Source organism: Ictalurus punctatus, chromosome 8 (genome assembly GCF_001660625.3).
Source record: "Ictalurus punctatus breed USDA103 chromosome 8, Coco_2.0, whole genome shotgun sequence".
NCBI classification, from domain to species: domain Eukaryota; kingdom Metazoa; phylum Chordata; class Actinopteri; order Siluriformes; family Ictaluridae; genus Ictalurus; species Ictalurus punctatus.
In genome coordinates, this window is record NC_030423.2 from 7,217,335 (window position 1) to 7,236,710 (window position 19,376).

The 19,376-nt window shown below is 36.3% G+C and overlaps 1 protein-coding gene across 2 annotated transcripts in view; it reads left to right on the plus strand.

Annotated features, from left to right (window-relative positions):
- Positions 1 to 15,409, plus strand: part of gria1a (glutamate receptor, ionotropic, AMPA 1a) — a 145,851-nt gene extending 130,442 nt beyond the window's left edge. The window contains exons 13-16 of one of the 2 annotated variants that reach the window (XM_017475174.3): positions 74 to 318; positions 3,790 to 3,904; positions 8,748 to 8,882; positions 12,785 to 15,409. In XM_017475174.3, coding sequence (XP_017330663.1) covers positions 74 to 318; positions 3,790 to 3,904; positions 8,748 to 8,882; positions 12,785 to 12,952 — 663 coding nt within the window. In that variant the 3' untranslated portion in view covers positions 12,953 to 15,409. The remainder of the gene's footprint in view (positions 1 to 73; positions 319 to 3,789; positions 3,905 to 8,747; positions 8,883 to 12,784) is intronic. The other variant, XM_017475178.3, reaches the window with a different exon arrangement.
- The last annotated feature ends 3,967 nt before the right edge of the window (positions 15,410 to 19,376 follow it).

Below are 19,376 nucleotides of genomic sequence, written 5' to 3' on the forward strand. Positions count from 1 at the left end.
GGATAGGATGACAATATAACTATAATTATCCCACATGTGAAAATCCCTCTTAGTCACACTATTTTTTATGCAGAGGTCAAAGATAGCTGTGTTTGACAAGATGTGGTCCTATATGAAGTCAGCCCCATCTGTGTTTGTGAAGACCACCGATGAAGGAGTGATTAGAGTTAGGAAGTCTAAAGGAAAGTATGCCTATCTGCTGGAGTCCACCATGAATGAATATATTGAACAGCGGAAACCATGTGATACCATGAAGGTGGGCGGGAATTTGGACTCTAAGGGTTACGGTGTTGCTACACCAAAAGGATCACCACTCAGGTAAAGCACAGCACCATCTTATCTTGCATGCACATTGTGTGCACTGTAGTAGCAGGAATAGCACTAGTAGAAATGTAAGGCAACAGGAGGTTAATCCTGAAGACATTTCTTCAATCAGCCCATGAGTAGTAGTAGTATTAATACAGTTACTTTGAACATAGTCTCACTACTACTCATTTGATCTAGATCACTGCAATGTGTGGATTGAAGTAAATTAACTTGGTGGTGTAATGTATACTTTTATTGATTTAATTTGCATTTGATATATAAAGAAATATTAAATTAAACAATATAAATGAGATTACAAATTATAAATATAACCATGACAACTATGTCTATCTTCACACCAGCCTTTAAAAATGAATTAATAGCCTACAAACTGACAGACTGGTGCCCATACAGAAGAATCAGCAGAAATAGGGATTGATAGTTATCAAAACATGTTTTGTTACCAAGAGCCTATGAATTACGTCTGCAAATGCTGCAAGTGTCCATGTTTTAATTCCACAATTTAACTGTGAAGATACTTTTGGCCTTTTAGCTGTTTATATTAAAATTAAAAGAATATTAACATTATTTAACTGACAGTATACAAGCAACAAAATAAGTTTCCTTTTTCTTAACACATTACAATGAGACTGCAGCATGTAGCTTCCATTGCCATGCAGCACAGTGGCATGTGTGGGTGGATGATGGATGTGTGTGGGGGTTTTTGTGTGTGTGTGTGTGTGTGTGTGTGTGTGTGTGTGTGTGTGTGTGTGTGTGTGTGTGTGCATGCATGAATCAGCCCAGATGCAATTCTCACCAAGAGCTGAGATTTTTAAAGAATTAATCGCAAGTCCTTGCATAAGAAAGGGTGGCATACATTTCAGAAAGAACTTGTGTTCAGCATGCTGGCAATCAATACTAGTGTCCTGCATTCAAGCACTGATCATGCATCACTCAGTCCAAGCTAACAGTAGGCATAGCTTTAGTCATTACCAATCTTCTTTACCATCCCTACTTCTTATTTCATTCTTATGTGTTTCAAATTTTAATCTTATGCAAGCTATGAGTGACATTAAGATACTGATACATATACTGTATATACACACACTATGATGACATCAGTGTCACAGTATCATTCATTTTGTAGCACTACCTCATGCCACTAAGACACCACTGCTGATACTATATCCAGTTCAGTGCAAAAGGGGCTCAGAAGGGCAATTTAGTGCTGCTAAAATAACTTCAATAAACTCTACCTCCCTGTAATAAGAAAAGCTCCTTGGGGGAATGACCTCCTAGCGATTGTACTGTTATATTTAGGTCACCTTATAGAAATTTGAACATGGAGTGAAAGACAGAGGGAGAATGACATTGGCTACATCATGTAAAAAAAAAAAAGACCTGTTTTCAACATGCCATGCAAAGCAGAAGTACATTTTTATTCATTATCAGTCATCACTGCTTCAGGGAGAGGTGCAGAGTCTGATAAATGAATTTGGAGTCTGCCTCCACATAGTGCTGTGATGGATGGAGAGACAGTTAGCATGCTCCTTCTAGGGTCATCCTATCTAAAGTATGGGTTGCATGAGACTCACTCAGTCAGACCGTCATTGCTCTTCACTGATAAACTCAAAGATAATTTTTTGGTTGAACTATTTAGCATAAAAATGTGTACCTAGTACACAAAACATAAAGGTTTACCATTATACAATCTATGGGCATTATTCAAAGTTCGTGACTTAGCTCCATAAGTTACATCAGTATTTATTCTGGGAAAGTTACTTGTATTCAAAGATGGGTTATATAGCCCTGTTGGGTTAATCTAGCACCACTTTCAAATTATGAGAATTACTTACATGTATTTCATACCTCCAAGGTTGTCTGTTTTTGTCTGTTTTCTTGAGTAGTGGTGTCCAAGATTTGATTTTTCAGTAGCATCTAGACCACTACCTTAAAACACAAGTGCTTGTCTGTGCACTTAAGCAGCAGGACATTTCATTATTTAAACATAGCATGTTGCATTTTGAATGAATATCACATAATTTTAACTTAACACTCCACAAATCTATCGGTGACACTAATTTATTGAATATTAGCTTATATTTATTATAATTCTTATTCAGTATGCTGTTTTCTAGATAGTAAGTAAGCCAAATGCTGCTTTAGTTGACTTCAGTTTACACATATACTTATTTGGCCAAGCTCCACATGGTATAGACTAACATCTGACTAGGCAGGGAATGTGCAAGGGAAGAAACTGGTATGAACCCACCCCAGTATGAACTTGGACATGTCTCCAAACATGTAGAATGTAGTCTACATGGTTGGGTAGAACTTTGCATCAATAATGCCGTAATTGTTTCCATATTGCATTTTTTGGATTTTAATTTGTAACACATCTTCATCATCTTTCACATCATTAGTTCTAGAGAAAATAAAATTGTCCATGAAAATGGATTGACCCCAGTTGAACCATGTTTATTGACTGGCAGATATACTGTAGAGTTTTCCTAGCTTAACAGGTTATCCAACTGTATCACAAAGTTATGGTCATATTTATCTAGTACAGTATGCAGTGTTGGGAAGTAGCATCACCACAAGTAATGAAGCAATTTGGTTTATGCATTAACAACACAACTCAATGCATTTTGGTTGTTCTTGCACATTTTAATTGTCTATATTCACTATTGTACTCTGGGCTAGAAAAGAGGTCAATTAACTCCAACCAACTGATTTGTGTCTGCCCTTTTATCCTCATCTATCAGCTCCCTTTCCCACCACATTCAGTCAATAAAATCATGTCAATTAAAGTATAGCAAATTCTCATCAAACTGCAGGCTCATATTCCTCTCTCTGTTTTTCTGTCATTTGTCATTTCTCACCTTCAAAAGAACATGCTGTGTTTTACTGAGTGACAAAATCACTTCCTACAGACACAGGGGCAGTCCATGTTTGTTTGTATAGCTGATCACCTTACTATATGCTGTGCTATAAAATATGAGACTGTGCCTTTGAACTATGAATTCTGTGCAATGGGTGGGTGGATATAGATAAACATTGAAGACATGTTTGGAGAATAATTGGTATTTTCCCGTTAATGGTACTATGTGTATTACAGAGATAATGTTAAGCTATAATATTTAACTCTAAACTACTACTTCATCTCTAATCTTAAGGGACCCATAAGCATTTTTTTAAAACAAATGTCTTTAATTGTCCAGATCACCATATTCAGGAATCAGTATTTTCTCTAATCATGAAAGGGGGAAAATCAGTGACTATAAGCACGTAAACCGCGACTGTAAGCAAATCTGCGGCTGAGCTAATATATTCAATTTCTATGTCTCATCTTTCACAAAACATCACTACCAACAACACTGTAGTCCATCCTTCATTAATTAACATGTCAAAGCATTGCTGAACAGTGGGTGATGACTCTACCTGAAACTGCCTCTGACCACACTGTTGTCTTATTGTTTCAAGAAACCGAGTAAACCTGGCAGTGTTAAAACTGAACGAGCAGGGCCTGTTGGACAAATTGAAAAACAAATGGTGGTACGACAAGGGCGAGTGCGGCAGCGGGGGAGGTGATTCCAAGGTCAGCCCCAATGTGACAAACCTAGCGGGTAAAAATCCAGCACCACAGGGAGGTGGGTAACCGGCAAGCTCACACTGAGACAACACTCTGACAAAAAATTCCTAAAGGGTTTCCAAAAAGCTCAATACACACTCTTTGATTTAAAACGGTTTTTTAAATTGAATGCTTCATACAGAGTGGATAGATGTCTGATTTGACCCTGTTCAGGCAGATAAGACACAGCAGAGTGTTTTCAGCTTGCCGGCTGCCTGAAGTAATATCAGCAGGGAGCAATGGATCATGGCTAGGAGTAAAATTGCATATCACTAGTTGTTAAAATATGTGTTTGTATGTGTGTCAAATGGTATAGTTAAATTGTATAGAACACTTGAATTGATACTGAGTATATGTTCTTATTATGTTATTTTCTAAATCAAGTGATGCTGAAACACAATGAACAAGCCACTTCAGACAAACTAAACTCAACTAGCAACAAAGAAGGATAAAAAATACAGAAATTTTTAATTGTGGTTTTCTTATTTCATATACAAACAAAAGCAGAAGCAGCTGCTACATACCCACTGTTTAAAAAAAAAAAAAAGTGAATTAGACTTTGCTCTGCAGGCTCACATTAACTCCATTTATTCTTCTATGGGCTTTAAAGTGTTGCATTAAATTATAAGATTCCTAAACCTAATGCAGTAGCCTCAGGGTGAACATTTATGCATGCTTTTCCACAGATTTATGTTAATTGTGTTAGGTTTTAATTAGCAGCACATAATATACTGCATTCAGAAGTTCTTTGTGCACTGCACAAGCAGTGAATTTAGTTGCAGTTTTCACTTCTACACATTCCCTTAAATGTGTTATTTCTTTTTTTGTGTAGTTTAAATAAAAGATATTAAAAAATACTATACAGTGTATAAATAATGGTCTAATTATTGACAGCATGAAAGCCATGCCACAGTATCACTACAAAGCTGTCCAGACAGGCCTAGTGGACTAAATGTGAATATGGAGCATATGGAAATGGTCCCTGGTCACATGTCTCACCACACACTTGCATGACACAGACAAGTGGCACACACAGCCCCCTATTATTATATTGAACAAGCAACAGAGCAAGTACAGTCGTGTGAAAAAATAAGTATACCCCATGAAAGTTGTTGGCTTTTTTGACATCCACTTTGAAATAGTGCCTATTAATAAAGGTGATATACTCTGTCAAATTACACATGACATTGATATTTTGTAGTAATTTTCACAATTTAACAAAAAAATGTGCTCTGGACAGACAAATCAAATATAGAGTTGTTTGGCCACAGTAATAGCAGACATGTTTGGTAGAGACCAAAGCACTTCAGGAGAAGCACTTCATACTAACTGTGAAGCACAGTGGTGGAAAGGTTATGGTTTGGGCTTGCTTCGCTGCCTCAGGGACTGGATAGCTTGCATTCATTTATTCAAATGTGAATTCTGCATCATATCAAAGAGTGCTTGAAGATAATGTGAGGCCATCTGTCCGAAAGTTAAAGTTGAACCGAAAGTGGAACTTTCAACAGGGTAATGATCCTAAGCACACTTGCAAATGCACCAAGGAATGGCTCAAAAAGAAGAAATGGAGGGTTATGGAATGGCCTAGTCAAAGACTGGATTTTAATCCCATTGAAATGTTGTGGGGGGATTTGAAACAGGCAGTACATGCAAGAAAAGCCTCAAACATCAAAAAATATTGTATGGAAGAGTGGTCAAAAATTCCAGCAAGCCTGGTGGACAATTATGCAAACAACACTTACACCAAGTTATTTCTGCTAAAAGGGGCCAATACTAGCTTCTGAGGCCAAGGGTACATTTATTTTTTCCACAGAAGGATATCACATCTATTGATATTTATGTTGAATAAATGATTGAAAAATCTCTTGTGTGTTTTTTTTTAATCTCCAAGTATATCAAGTTCATTAATAGGCACTGATTCAAAGATAATCAAATGTTTACTTACGTGTCCAAATATATCAGAAAAGCCAACAATTTCCATGAGGTGTACTTATTTTTTTCACATGACTGTATGAACTAATCCCCTTTTCTCTTTTAATTGAGACATGGCTCTTAGGCAGAAATGTGATTATGGTTTAATATCTTCTAATAATAATCACCCCAGTATCCCCAAATAAGACTCCATTTGACCATTTACAACCAGATTTTATCCCAAGATGTATGCTGACCTTCATTGGTATCCAGCCCTGAAATAATTACCTGTATATAATTATATAAAACATAACCAAATATTGGCATGTAATTTGGCATGTAGTAATGGTAACCACCAAAATAAGAAGACAATAATTGAAACAAATATATTCTTAAAACATAATTTGTTAGAAACATTGCTGAAGAATGTACTCTCATTCATTAATAACATGAATATCTGTTCAGTTTAATCAGTATTGCTTGTGAGTAGTGTATGTATTGCATATTTTTGTATGACTGATAAATACAGTAAGAAAGAAAAAGTGAATGTGTTGTGGTTTGTGTATGTAAGTGTATACTGTGTATAGTTTGTAAGTGTACTGTGTGTTTGTCTGTGTCTGTTGTCCAAATCTGAAATGCATATATAGTATACAGTGCCCTCCACTAATATTGATACCCTTGCTAAATATTATCAAAGAAGGCTGTGAAAAATTGTCTTTATTGTTTAACCTTTTGATCTTTTGTTTTTAAAAAAAATCACACAAATAATGCACTCTCATGGATTTCAAACAATTGCAAACAAAACACAGGATTGTCCAAGAAAAATCTCTGTTAAATATAGGTGTGCAATGATTATTGGCACCCTTTTAGTCAATACTTTGTGCTAGCTCCCTTTGCCAAGATCATAGCTCTGAGTCTTCTCCGATAATGCCTGATGAGGTTGGAGAATACATGGCAAGGGATCTGAGACCATTACTCCATACAGAATCTCTCCAGATAACTTCAAATTTCGATGTCCACACTGGTGGACTCTCCTCTTCAGTTCACTCCACAAATTTTCTATGGTGTTCAAGTCAGGGGACTGGGATGGCCATGGCAGGACCTTGATTTTGTGGTCAGTAAACCATTTTTGTGTTGATTTTGACATATGTTTTGGATCATTGTCCTGATGGAAGATCCAACCATGGGCCATTTTAAGCTTTCTGGCAGAGGCAGTAAGGTTTTCATTAATATCTGTTGAGATTTGATAGTCCATGATGCCATGTATCCTAACAAAATGTCCAGTTCCTCTGGAGAAAAACAGCCTCAAAACGTTAAAAAGCTACCAACATTTTTAACCGTGAGCATGAGGTACTTTTCCATATGGCTACCTCTCTGTGTGCGCCAAAACCACTTCTGTGTTTATTGCTATAAAGCTCCATATAACCCAAACTCCAGTAGTTCCAGAAGTGTCTGGCAAACTAAAGGTGCTTGAGTTTGTTTTTGGATCAGAGTAGAGGTTTTTTTCTTGAAACAGCTTGTGGTGATGTAGGTGACTTCGGATTGTAGTTTTGGAGACTTTCTGACCCCAAGACGCAACTAACTTCTGCAATTTTCCATCTGTGATCCTTGGAGACTTTTTGGCCACTCGAACCATCCTCTTCACAGTGCGTTTAGACAATATAGACACACGTCCAATTCCAGGTTTATTCATAACTATTCCAGTTGACTGGAACTTCTTAATTATTGCCCTAATGGTGGAAATGGGCATTTTCAATGATTGCGCTATTTTCTTATTAGCCACTTCCCATTTCGTGAAGCTCAACAACCTTTTGCCGCACATCACAGCTATATTCCTTGGTCTTACCCATTGTTATGAATGACTAAGGGAATTTGTACTATGTGTTACCTCATATTTATGCTTGTGCTGGGTCCGAGTCTACCTTTGTCGAGTTCAAGTCGAGACCAAGTCCTTAACCAATCGAGTCTATGTCCAAAAAGGGGAGAGTTGGACTCAAGTCCGAGTCCTTAATGGCAGAGATCAAGTCGAGTTCAGCCGAGTCCAGAAAGTAATTAAATTGTCAAATTAACATTTCAAACTTCACAAACCAATGGCAACATAAATGTAAAAAAAATATATATATACCACTATAACATCTTGTAATTTCAATTTTAATTCCTGAAATGAAAAAAATCAGGGTTTATGATATTTACTACATTAAGAAGTACATTTCACATTTTATGTGAAATTCAAGACCGGAATTGCCAAATGCTAATATTTAGAGGTGGGCAATATGACTAAAATCTTATGACACGACAACAGTACATTTTCTCAGGTCTATCAGTAGTATTCAAGTAAGAAATGACACGTGACGCAGACTCGACTGTCCTCGAAAGAATTTCCGAATCCAAAATGTCCGAGTCTGTGTCAAGTTCGAGTACAAATTTTCCCGAGTGCATGACAAGTCCGAGTTTGTTCATAATTGGACTTGAGTCTGAGTCTGGTATCGAGTACCCCAACTTTAATTTATACCCCTGTGAAACAGAAAGTCATGGTTGAACAATTTCTTGTTCCTAGTCACCCAGGTGAACTAAAAAAAAATTAAAATATAAATGGCAATATACTTCAATTATATTTTTCACATATGAATTCATAGGGGTGCCAATAATTGTTGCACACCTATATTTAACAAAGATATATATTTTTATAAACTTGTGTTTGCAATTGTTTGATATCCATGAGAGCAGAGTATTTTTGTGAATTCTTTTGAACAAAATGTCAAAATATTAAACAATAAAGACAATTTTTCAAAGCCTTCTTTGCTCATATTTACTAAGGGTGCCCAATATTAGTGGAGTGCACTGTATGTGCTGGCTTTTTCCTTGCTCTCCTGTAACATGACTCTATCTCCTCCTGTAGGACAAGACAAGTGCGTTGAGTCTCAGTAATGTGGCCGGAGTTTTTTACATTCTAATCGGGGGCCTGGGCCTGGCCATGCTGGTGGCACTGGTGGAATTCTGCTACAAGTCAAGGACTGAGTCTTACAGGATGAAGGTTTCTACTCGGCCTGCTTTAAAGTCCACTTACACTGAGCTGCACAGTTACAGCCTATACAGTGGCCACACAGTTCAGATTTAAAGAACCATCAGGCAAACAGGAATGAAACAAGCTCCCCCCACCACACACACACACACACACACACACACACACACACACACACACACACACACACTTGTATTTTTGTATGCTCTTTTTGCATTTTGTCAATAGTTTTGAGTGTCTCTTCTCTCCCCCTTTCTCATTCTCCTCTGCCTCTCTGATTTTTCCCTCTGCCCTCACTTCCTTCCTCACTGTCTTTGCTGTGGTTCTCTCTTTGAATTCACTTCCTAATTCTCTTTCTATTCGTGTTATTGTTTATCGTAGGTACCGTCCATCACACCCCTCTGTGCGCTAGCTATTCTGGCTGTACAAAGCAGCCATATTAAATGCACATAACATAGCCTTTGTTCCCTTCAGAGAATGTGTTCAACTGTATCTGCAAAAAAAATAGTTATTCCCATCTAGACTAATGACTGCTCATTATTCAAAAAGAGACAGCATGTCTGCTTTCCCATAATTTGGCACTCAAAGACTTGCTAAATATGGCATCCACTCAGAAGTTCTCCTTAAATATATCATCTGTTTTCTTATCTAGATCTCAAGATCTAATCTGTAACTATCTGAGATCTGAGTTAAACTGTGCTTGTTTTAATTTATCTTATTCTACTGATCTTTAAATATCAAATGCAAATCTTCATCCTCTCAGCACTGTCAGTTGCATAAACATCATCTACAGATACCTCAGTACATGTTCTTGTGATCAATAACTCTATTACAGGCAATTACCCTAAATAACACTCCTGACATAGTTAGACAGGAATTACACAATATAATGGAATATACTTAAATGTTTTTGTTTGTTAATTTGATTACAGGATTCACATTTCATATCCATTCATATTTCATATTAAGAAAGTGTCTGAATTTCTCTGAGCAAACAAATTAGTCTGCATCAGGTGTGTAACTTACTCCTCCCAGTACACTGAAATATAGTGTGATTAAATCATTTCCGGATTGGATATATGCAATGACACAATGTGCCATCCAGCACTCTAGGTTTGCTTAAAGTGAACTGGCAGCTCCATGAAAGCAATTAAAAAAATAATAATAAAAAAATTAAAAACACAGTACTTCTTACTGTCACAATTATGGAGGCAGAGAAGGATGTACATGCAGATTTAAAGTTTAATAAAGATCAGAAAAGACACTATGTACATAAAAAACATAAAACAAACATAAACCAATGCCTAGGAGCCAAGAGTGCATAACACGATAACGTGACAGTATGAGCCAAAGAAAGCCAGACAAACAGTGAGGTGCAAACAGAGACTATGTACACACTGGTGCTCGTTAACCAGAGTGAGAGTCAGGTGCAGGTGGTCATGTGATGGTCGTGCAGAGGTGCAGTGGCTGTTGGGAATTGAAGTCCAGGTTTCCCTCCGGTAATTCATAGCACTCACATTGGTCTTTATTCATCAAAGCTACATATGGTCAATTCTGATAAAACAAGCAGACCCAAAGTCCACCCACAATGTCCATATTCATATTCATCTGTAAGATCAGACTCAGCTGAAAAATGCTTGTTTTTCAGTTAAATAATCAAAATTATTACAATCAATAAATATAGCAAGCATAGTAAGTTAGAATAGTACATAATACCTGTTTAACAAACATAGCAAATGAAGTTGATAATCACACTTGTGTACTTGGGAACCTTGTATTAAAATATAAGTAAAGGGGGTTAGTGTCAACATGTAATTTATGTGAATCAAATGACTCAGACATGGATCTTTAGTTTAATTGAGTAACAAGTAACAAGAAGCACCAGAAAGAGCTGACCTGGATGCAGAGGCTTAGGCAGTTGTGCTATTCAGATATGCTTAGAGATCATCACATGGTTACAGCTCATTCACAAGGACTTGTACGGCATATTATCAACATAATTGAAGGAAGTAACTTTTCCACAACATTAAATCTAACTATGAAGCATTAAAATGTGCAACATGTCATTCATTAATAAATGAAACATTGTAATCGTTGGCAAATCACTGTGGTGTACGCGGAATAACGCACTCCACCATTCTGTTATTCAAAATAGTGGCACGCTTGTATGTCGTGCCACATCACACCCCCAAGGTTTGCATTAATTTTGTATAACAGCACAGTCTGTCTTGTGTTATTCCTTACATCAACAATACTTCATTTTGGTACACTAATACGTTTTAGTGATTAAGTAAACAGTGTTATTAGAAACAGAGCACATTTAAATGACTTTTTATTTACAGCAACCATGGACATCAGCACCTCGAAGTCAGCTTTATTTTTACCCTCTCCATGTTTACTTCTTTCCTCATATCATCATCAGATCTTGGATAACTGTATTTTGCTGAATGTTTTCATTTTATTGGCTCACATTCGGACCACCTGCATAAATTAGGGTGTTTCATGGAAATTGATAAATGGTAAATGAGGGTAAAAAAAAAAAAAAAAAAGCATTCCATATGACATGTAAATTAGGGATTAGTGGGAAGAGGCTTGTTCAACTGAAGCTGATTCTTTATTTGCAAAATCACCACTCATTTTGATGCCATACAACATGAATCAGACACAGATTCATTCATATATCATTCTATGCAGTCAAATCTGCACACATAAATTTGATGAAGAATTCTGCTCAGTTGTAGACAGTTGAGGAAATGCTTCTTGCCTATCAACAGCATCTAGGCCCAGAGTCTGTTCATACGTTTCAGAGCCAGGATGCTGTTTCATGTTAATAGAATGAGGTAAAACAAAATACAACTTTTTTTCTTGTAAATTCGCATTGAATATATAACTGCAATGTATGACAGAGTACAGAAAACAGTGCAAAAGAGAACAAAAAAGTACAGAAATTACAATCCCCACCAAAACTATTGGAACAGCAAGGCCAATTCATTTATTTGTGCTATACACTAAAGACATTTGGGTTTAAGGTCAATATATGGATATGAGACAAGAGTTTAGGATTTCAACTTTTATTTCCTGGTATTTACATCTGGATGCATTTTGTATCAGACCACCCAATTTTTAGACAAGCAAAAGTATAGGAACAGATAAGTCTTGAAGTTAATTAAAGTAAATAACACTTAACATTTGGTTGCATATCCCTTGCTTGCAATAACTGCATCAAATCTGAGACTCACTGACATCACCAAATTATTGGTAACTTCTTTGTTGATGGTTTTCCAGGCTTTTACTGCAGCCTCTTTCAGACCTACAAATTGGGTGGTCTGATACAAAATATGCTATCATTTTGTGACATGTACATATGAATACCAGGAAACAAAAGCTGAAATTCTAAACTCTTTTTCTCAAAAAAATATTGTCATCCAATGGTTTTGGAGGAGCCCTAGTTTCCTAAACAATTGGAGATGAAACCCTGATTAGCATTATGCTGAGCAAAGCGCAGTAGTAATCAGTCTAACAGTTTGTTGTAACAGAAAAAAATTACTCTAAAATTAATTTGTCAGTATTAGTTATAAAATTATGACATTATGAACAAAAAAATAACCATATACATTTTTGGCAACTCCCAAAAACAGCCACATCATTTTTTCCTCCTCTGCCTTAGGTTCCTGATTTTTCAACTGATTTTTACAGTAAGGGGATAGATTTAGGAATGAAGCAGTTTTATTAAGAAACTGACAAATAATATTTTTATAAAAACCTCCCTACAGTAACTATTCAAACATAATTTCCCCTGTATTTTATGTGGCATTAAACAAATACGTATAATCATATTTTAGCATCCTTTTCTAAACCAGCATTTATGCAACACTTTCATACTGTGTCTAACTCTGCCCATGTCTTCATCCCAGCAATCCATCAATGATGCCATGCGCTGCACCACACTGACCCGGATGAGTGGCAACAGCAGTGGTGGGGAGAATGGCCGCATCATGGCCCATGACTTCCCAAAAGCTGTGCAGACATTACCATGCATGAGCCACACAGCTGCTATGGGCCTTGGAGCCTCAGGCATGTGACTGGTACTACACAGATACTGTCCCCCAACGGATGCGCCGTACTGCCAAAATGCACTCTCAGACTGCAAAACCAACAACCCGTGAAACATTTTTCTTATATAAGAAAAAAAATCCCAAATGTTTGGATGGTGAGAAAAGAATACAGAGAAGAAGATGCTGTGCAATATGATGCTGAAGGGATACTTTTCAGTAGTGTTCATTTACAAAAATAATCATAAAAATTTGTGTTGATGCCATGCCAGTCTAACAGAGCTGTTTACTTCTGTCTGTAAGTGTGCAGTATTTTGGTTTATACCACTGTTCTATAATGTTGTCTCCTACCTTATTTTCTCCAGGAAAAGATTATCACATGAAATATGTGGCATTTTGCACAGATTATTATATGGCTCATATGTTGTAATGACTACTACAGAGAGTCTGTTGTATGGACTGAAGTTTTTTTTTTTTTAAATGCACATAAAACGTAGAACTAGTGGGCAATGTGGCTGATTTCCCTCCACCAATAACTTTGCTTAGCTTAATTGAAACAAACATATCAGATTGTCAATCTGTTAACAGTGTAAATAGTCTGATGTAAATCTTAACCTGGGCAGTGGGAGAACATTTGTTGTTGATCAGAAGATTATAGCATACTGAACATGTTGATTATCTTGCTGCATTTCTTTTCACCTCAACAAACTTGCATTGCTGCTATGCCTCATTTAAGGTGCCATACCTCATTTGTGCCAGGACTGACTTGGGAGTGTGTTCCATGTTTGAATTTGCAGTTTCAACAGGAGCACTTGCAGAAGGGCAACAGCAAAAATGTCTCAAGCTACTGTGGATAAAAAGCTTTTAAATTATTTTTCCCCTATCATTTGAATGTCATTTTTTCCGGCCTTCAAATATAGTATTGTCATTCGTTTATACTGTGCACAGAGCCAAAGCTAAGCATTTTTGAAGCATTGCTACAGTATAGATGTCCTTTTGATACAATATTCTTTTTACATCAGTCTTTTGCAAATGAACATTCCTCAACTACCTTGCACTTCTAAAAAAAAAAAAAAAAAATTATGAGGGAGTCACCTGAAAAAAGTTTCATTTTAAAGCCCAAAGTGTGTGTCATTTAAGTTAACTACGTTCTGAAACTGTATATGGAGCAAATGCCGATGGATGTTGGACAGCCTTTAAATTCTCTTGCTGCACACATGCTTTAAGACAGGTTTGTTTATGACTCCTGTTTTTAGATTATTCTTAACTTTTAGAGAAAAAGATCACCACTGACTGTGGAAGTTAACTAAGACTGTGTTTAACTCGTGTTTGGGAAACCAGCTCTCACAATGAGCTCCATCCTGATGCATTGAATTAAAATTAAAGGAGCTTCCCTGGAGTACTATGCTTTCACACCACACACCATGCTTTGTCCTCTATGTAAACAAAGAGTGCTTTGTACTTCCCTCACTCTCTGTTTCTAGATTCTTTCATGTCTTTTATGAAGGCACGGGAGTCTGGGCTGCTTTGTGGCCTCATGTTCTGAACATATTTTATACACAGTAACAAATTTGTAATGGCTGACAGAAACAATGAGTAATAGTATAAGTAAGGATTTTTGAGTGCTGTGTGATTTGCTGTTTTTCATATGAACTGGTATGTTGAGGCAACGCTTCAATAAAGGGATGTAGTTATTGCAGAGATAAGAATTATTGAGCAGTTAGTTGAGATACTTTGTGTTTCTGGTTAACAGTGTTCTCTTTTCTGTAGTTGCGATACAAAAAAATGATCTTCTGTGCTTACAGTTCACAATGATGTAATTTGTTTATTCAAGTTTCTTTGTTGGGATTATGTTGATCATAATGGAGAGGTATGATTGTATACAAATGGTATGGATGGAAAACACATTAAATCAATAATGAATAAAACATTCAAAATAAAAAGAAAACACTTTCCTAACCAAAGTCAGATGTTGGTTGATGCTTTTTTGTGATTAAATGGGAAACAATTATTGTGATTTCTGTCATTTTGTTTCTCTGTACACTGTATCTGAGGCTGCTGTTGACACACATGGAGGAAAAAGCTCATTAGGATCCTTGCAGGTCCCCATTAGGAAATTTCAGTGATGCTTTCATGCAAAGCTTCTTACAACTGGGAAAAACTCCATCCCAATCATAGTGTTGAGGGATGAAAGCCTTGATCAAGGGCCCAGCAGCAGCTTTCTGGCGGTCAGACAGGATTTCCCATTTATGAGATCTTTTAGAAGCTTAACTGCTAAGCTAACACTTTTGCGAAAGACAGGTGCCCGTTTACTCACTGTAGTCTTTGGACGGATGCCATGCTCCACAGAAAACTCATCAAAGGATGAATGGAGGGCCAAATGTCTCTATAATAATACACTATCAAGCACAGAATAAATAGATTGATATGCCTACCATTATGAGTTATACAACAGAAATGGCCTAATAAATTAAGCAAGAGTAGTAAAGTAATAAGAAAAGGTTTTCCTAATCAAGGCTCTGTACTAAACTATAGAATTCATGTTTAAGAAATATTCTTATTATTTATCAAAATTTATAATAAAATAAAGCATTACATTAACTTACAGACAAAAGTAAATTATTAGAATTGCTTAAATGCTTTAATTTCTGTACTAAATAAATTAATGTATATATGTGGCTAAATCCCAAAGTGTATATTTTACTTATTTGTATTATTTTGCAAATGTTCTCAAAACTAGAAAAAAAATTAAATAATGTTTACTTGAAACAACTGGACTCATACATGCGCAAATCAACACATGCTGACTAGAAGAGGACCATGAGCTTGCTGCACACATGCTGTTTTCTTTGCATATGTTTAGTGACAAGGATGGAAATTAAAAGTCACATAAAGTTTAAATGAATAGTCTTGTAGAGTTTAAAGTAATAAAGTCATATAATGTGGGGGCGTGGGGTTTTTTTTGTTTGTTTGTTTGTTTTTTTAACTCAATTTAATGTGTCTTTGCATAACTGAAATTTTGAGAGTTATGGATAGGTTGTTTCAATATTTATTGTTTTGTGTTGCCTTTAAGACCTTAGATTATTGTTATGATTATTATTGGCCATTTAGTAGTAAAGATGATAAATGATTTGTGAAAGCAGATGTTTCTAAATTGGGACCAAGAAATTATGTTTAGATAATGTTTACTTTTTACAGTGGTAAGATTTAAGTAATTATTTTAAGCTCTCTTACAAGAAATATATAAATAAAATTTACTTAAAATAAATGAACAAATGTTTTATTTATTTTATTTGCATAATATTTAACCATTTCAATTAAGTGTATTTTTTTACTGGAAATTACATGTTAATTTTACTATTAAAAAGTAAATGCATATTTTTACCAAACTATTTTTCAGTGTGGATGGGGATGTTTTGTCCTGAAAGCTGCCATGTTAGCATTAACTATCACATACACACCATGATGTCATTATCCATGGTGAATGGAGAAATTAATTATTCAGTTATACAAGGGAAATTTCTGTTGAGCAATGGAACCTGAGCAACACTCACATTTTCCATTCACAAAACAAAACCTCATGTTGCTATTGCTTTTTTCTCTGTTTTACTCTTAATAAAAAAATAAGTGCTACAGGGAGGCTCATTTGTATTAATATGTACCGCTTTCCAATTTTCCTTGAATGCACTATGTTGGTATAAATCTTACTCATGCCTTCTGGAGTAAGACACAAACTTTTTTTTTTTTTTTTTTTTTTTTTTTTTTTTTTTTAAAACATCATCTTTCAGAACCAGTTGAAAAGTAGTGCCCTAATAACATGGGATTTGCATTGATATGTTATTTCCTTGCACAAGCTGTCTATTAAAAGTGATTAGTTATAGCAATTAAAATGTCAAAACAAAGCTGTTCTTTAGAAGGCAGATCCATAGAGGTACAGTTTTACTCTTTCACAGCCCATGCTTCCTAATTTCTATAAACAGTACAATGACTGCAGTGCAACGCGTGCCTGTGTGTGGGCCTGAACAGCATACATGATGAAGACACATCGTGGGGGTGTGAGATTTCAAAAAATAATTCATGACACCTGCCATGATTTGCTTTCATCCCACTCGCTTTCTTTTCTCGCCCCCCTGCAAGCAGTCACACTATGCATGGTGTCTTTCTCTCTCCCTGTCTCAGCTGGCACCTTATTCATTTCATATCTAGCTACTTTATGTGAGTCAGAGCATAGGGCCAATTCTAAAGCCACTTGGCATCACTTCTAGATTCTGTGGAGATTACATACCCCCGCATGCAGACACACTCTAACATGCTCTTACTGACACCTGTGATTGCCTTACCTGCTGTGATGCACATCCATCAGTCTACTTACCTCCCTATGCAGCCCAACTGGCAGCTGGCTTGAATCAGAAGTAGGGTGTGATATGATGGATGCATGATGAGAAAACATACAGTGCATTTATGAAACATGTAATTCAGTCATCATACCTTAGAGTTCCTGTCTCTGTAACTGTCAATTACTGGGTAGGAGACTACACCTGGTGTCGAATTGCATTCCTCTGTGTGTGCTTGTGCAGATAGAAATAGAAAGAGGGAAAAAATGAAGCAGGGAAGGGAACAGAAAAGTGACTCACTGACTCATCGGTGGCCCGTTTATCACACCACCTCATCAGCTTAGCGACAGTGACAGATTCTCCCTGCTTCCCTCCCTTGATGTGCTAATGCACTCAGATTTCAATTTGGTTCCAAAACAGCATCCATTTATGTCATTACTCGATACCGGGCCCTGCAACATTAATGTGTAGGTTCCCCTCCAAATCTCCACCCAGATAGGCCACTGGATGAAGAAGTGCTTCCTTGTGAATCAAGCATAAACATGGTGAATCCACTATGGATCAGTCAGAGCTGCCAGGATAAGCCAGGGCATCAGCCTGGGCTTCTCCACTATGTGGATGGGAGTGGAAAGGCACTGTGGGAAGATGGATGGCAGAATTAAATGGATGATGCAAAGAGCGGAGAGATGTATGGGGTAGCACAGAGAACCAGACGGAATGACAGATGAGTGGATTATGGCGCAGTGCTGGAGCCTTACGTATCTCTACAGTGTGATGGCTGAAAGGATGTAGTCCGACTGGATGGGCTGTCTGCCCTCCTGGCTGTTGCTAAAGCAACCACTGTCAAGGAGTTCAGCCAGGAAAGCAGTGTTAAACTTTGTCTAAATTCCCTATTTGTAGGAGCAATAAATTCAAAACTGTTATGTGAAAAACAGTAGCATTGTTTTACAATGGGTTTTTCTTATTCTAATTTCCCCCTTTACTCATATCAGAATAAACCTTAAACTGTATAGATTAATACAAGTATTGTACTAGACTTTTCTTTTACAACATGGAAATAAGGTAACAGATCATTAAATATGTATGAATTAGCATATCATAAAATATTTGTTACATACATATTGTACAATTTCAACATACGTTCTCATTATTAAAATCTAATACTAAGAAATGTTAGAATTTTGTCTTCATTTGGTGTAAATAGATGCCCTCAAATTTAATACAGGTCTATGGATATAGCATTTTGCCCCCACAATCTCACAATGTTTCTGTAAGGACCTTCAGGTTTATTAGGTACATTGCTGGTAATAAAAGAATTAGGTAGAAATGCCCTAAATTGCATAATTATTATAGCAAACATGCACTCTAAAAAACACTGGGTTAAAAATAACCCAATTTGTTTAGTTTTTTGATTTTTACCCCAACAGCTGGTTAAATATAGGACAGAACATATTTTGGGCTAAACTTCAAGTTGGGTTGTTAATTTTAACCCTTTTTTTATTATTGTTTTTCGAACCCAAAGGATAGTTTCATTTTTACAAAAATGCTGGGTTAATTTTATTTCATAAATGGGTTAATATTTTCAGGGTTATTTTTATCCTTTGAAAATGTCATATATACCACATTATAAACAAATATGTCAACATGGTATCTCCTTCATTTATACACAAGAATGTGTTTATTATATAGACTTTGGAGTAAATGACTCAAATAAGTAATATATTTAAGACGAAAATGTCAGATTTTTATCAAAGGAGATGTTTAAAACATCCAATAAACTGAGTAACCAATTTATGATCGAGTGGGAATTACAAACAAGTAAGCCAAAGTTAACGAAAATAGTGATGCATTTAGTGTCATGTAAATTGGACTGTTATCACACATTTTTGCTTTTTCTCGTGTACAGTAATAGTTTTATGGATAAATATATTGATACGAACCTTGTCTTCTCCAAATAAATCTAACAGTCTGTCCGTGTGAAAACCGCTACCTCCACCTGAGGTGAATTCAAACTGAGTTGATTTGATACAAGGAGCTGGACTGATGCGCCGTGGTGGGGGAGGGGTGCACTGATTCAACTGTCAGTGAAAATGACCCAGTCACTAACCTAGCAGTTGTGT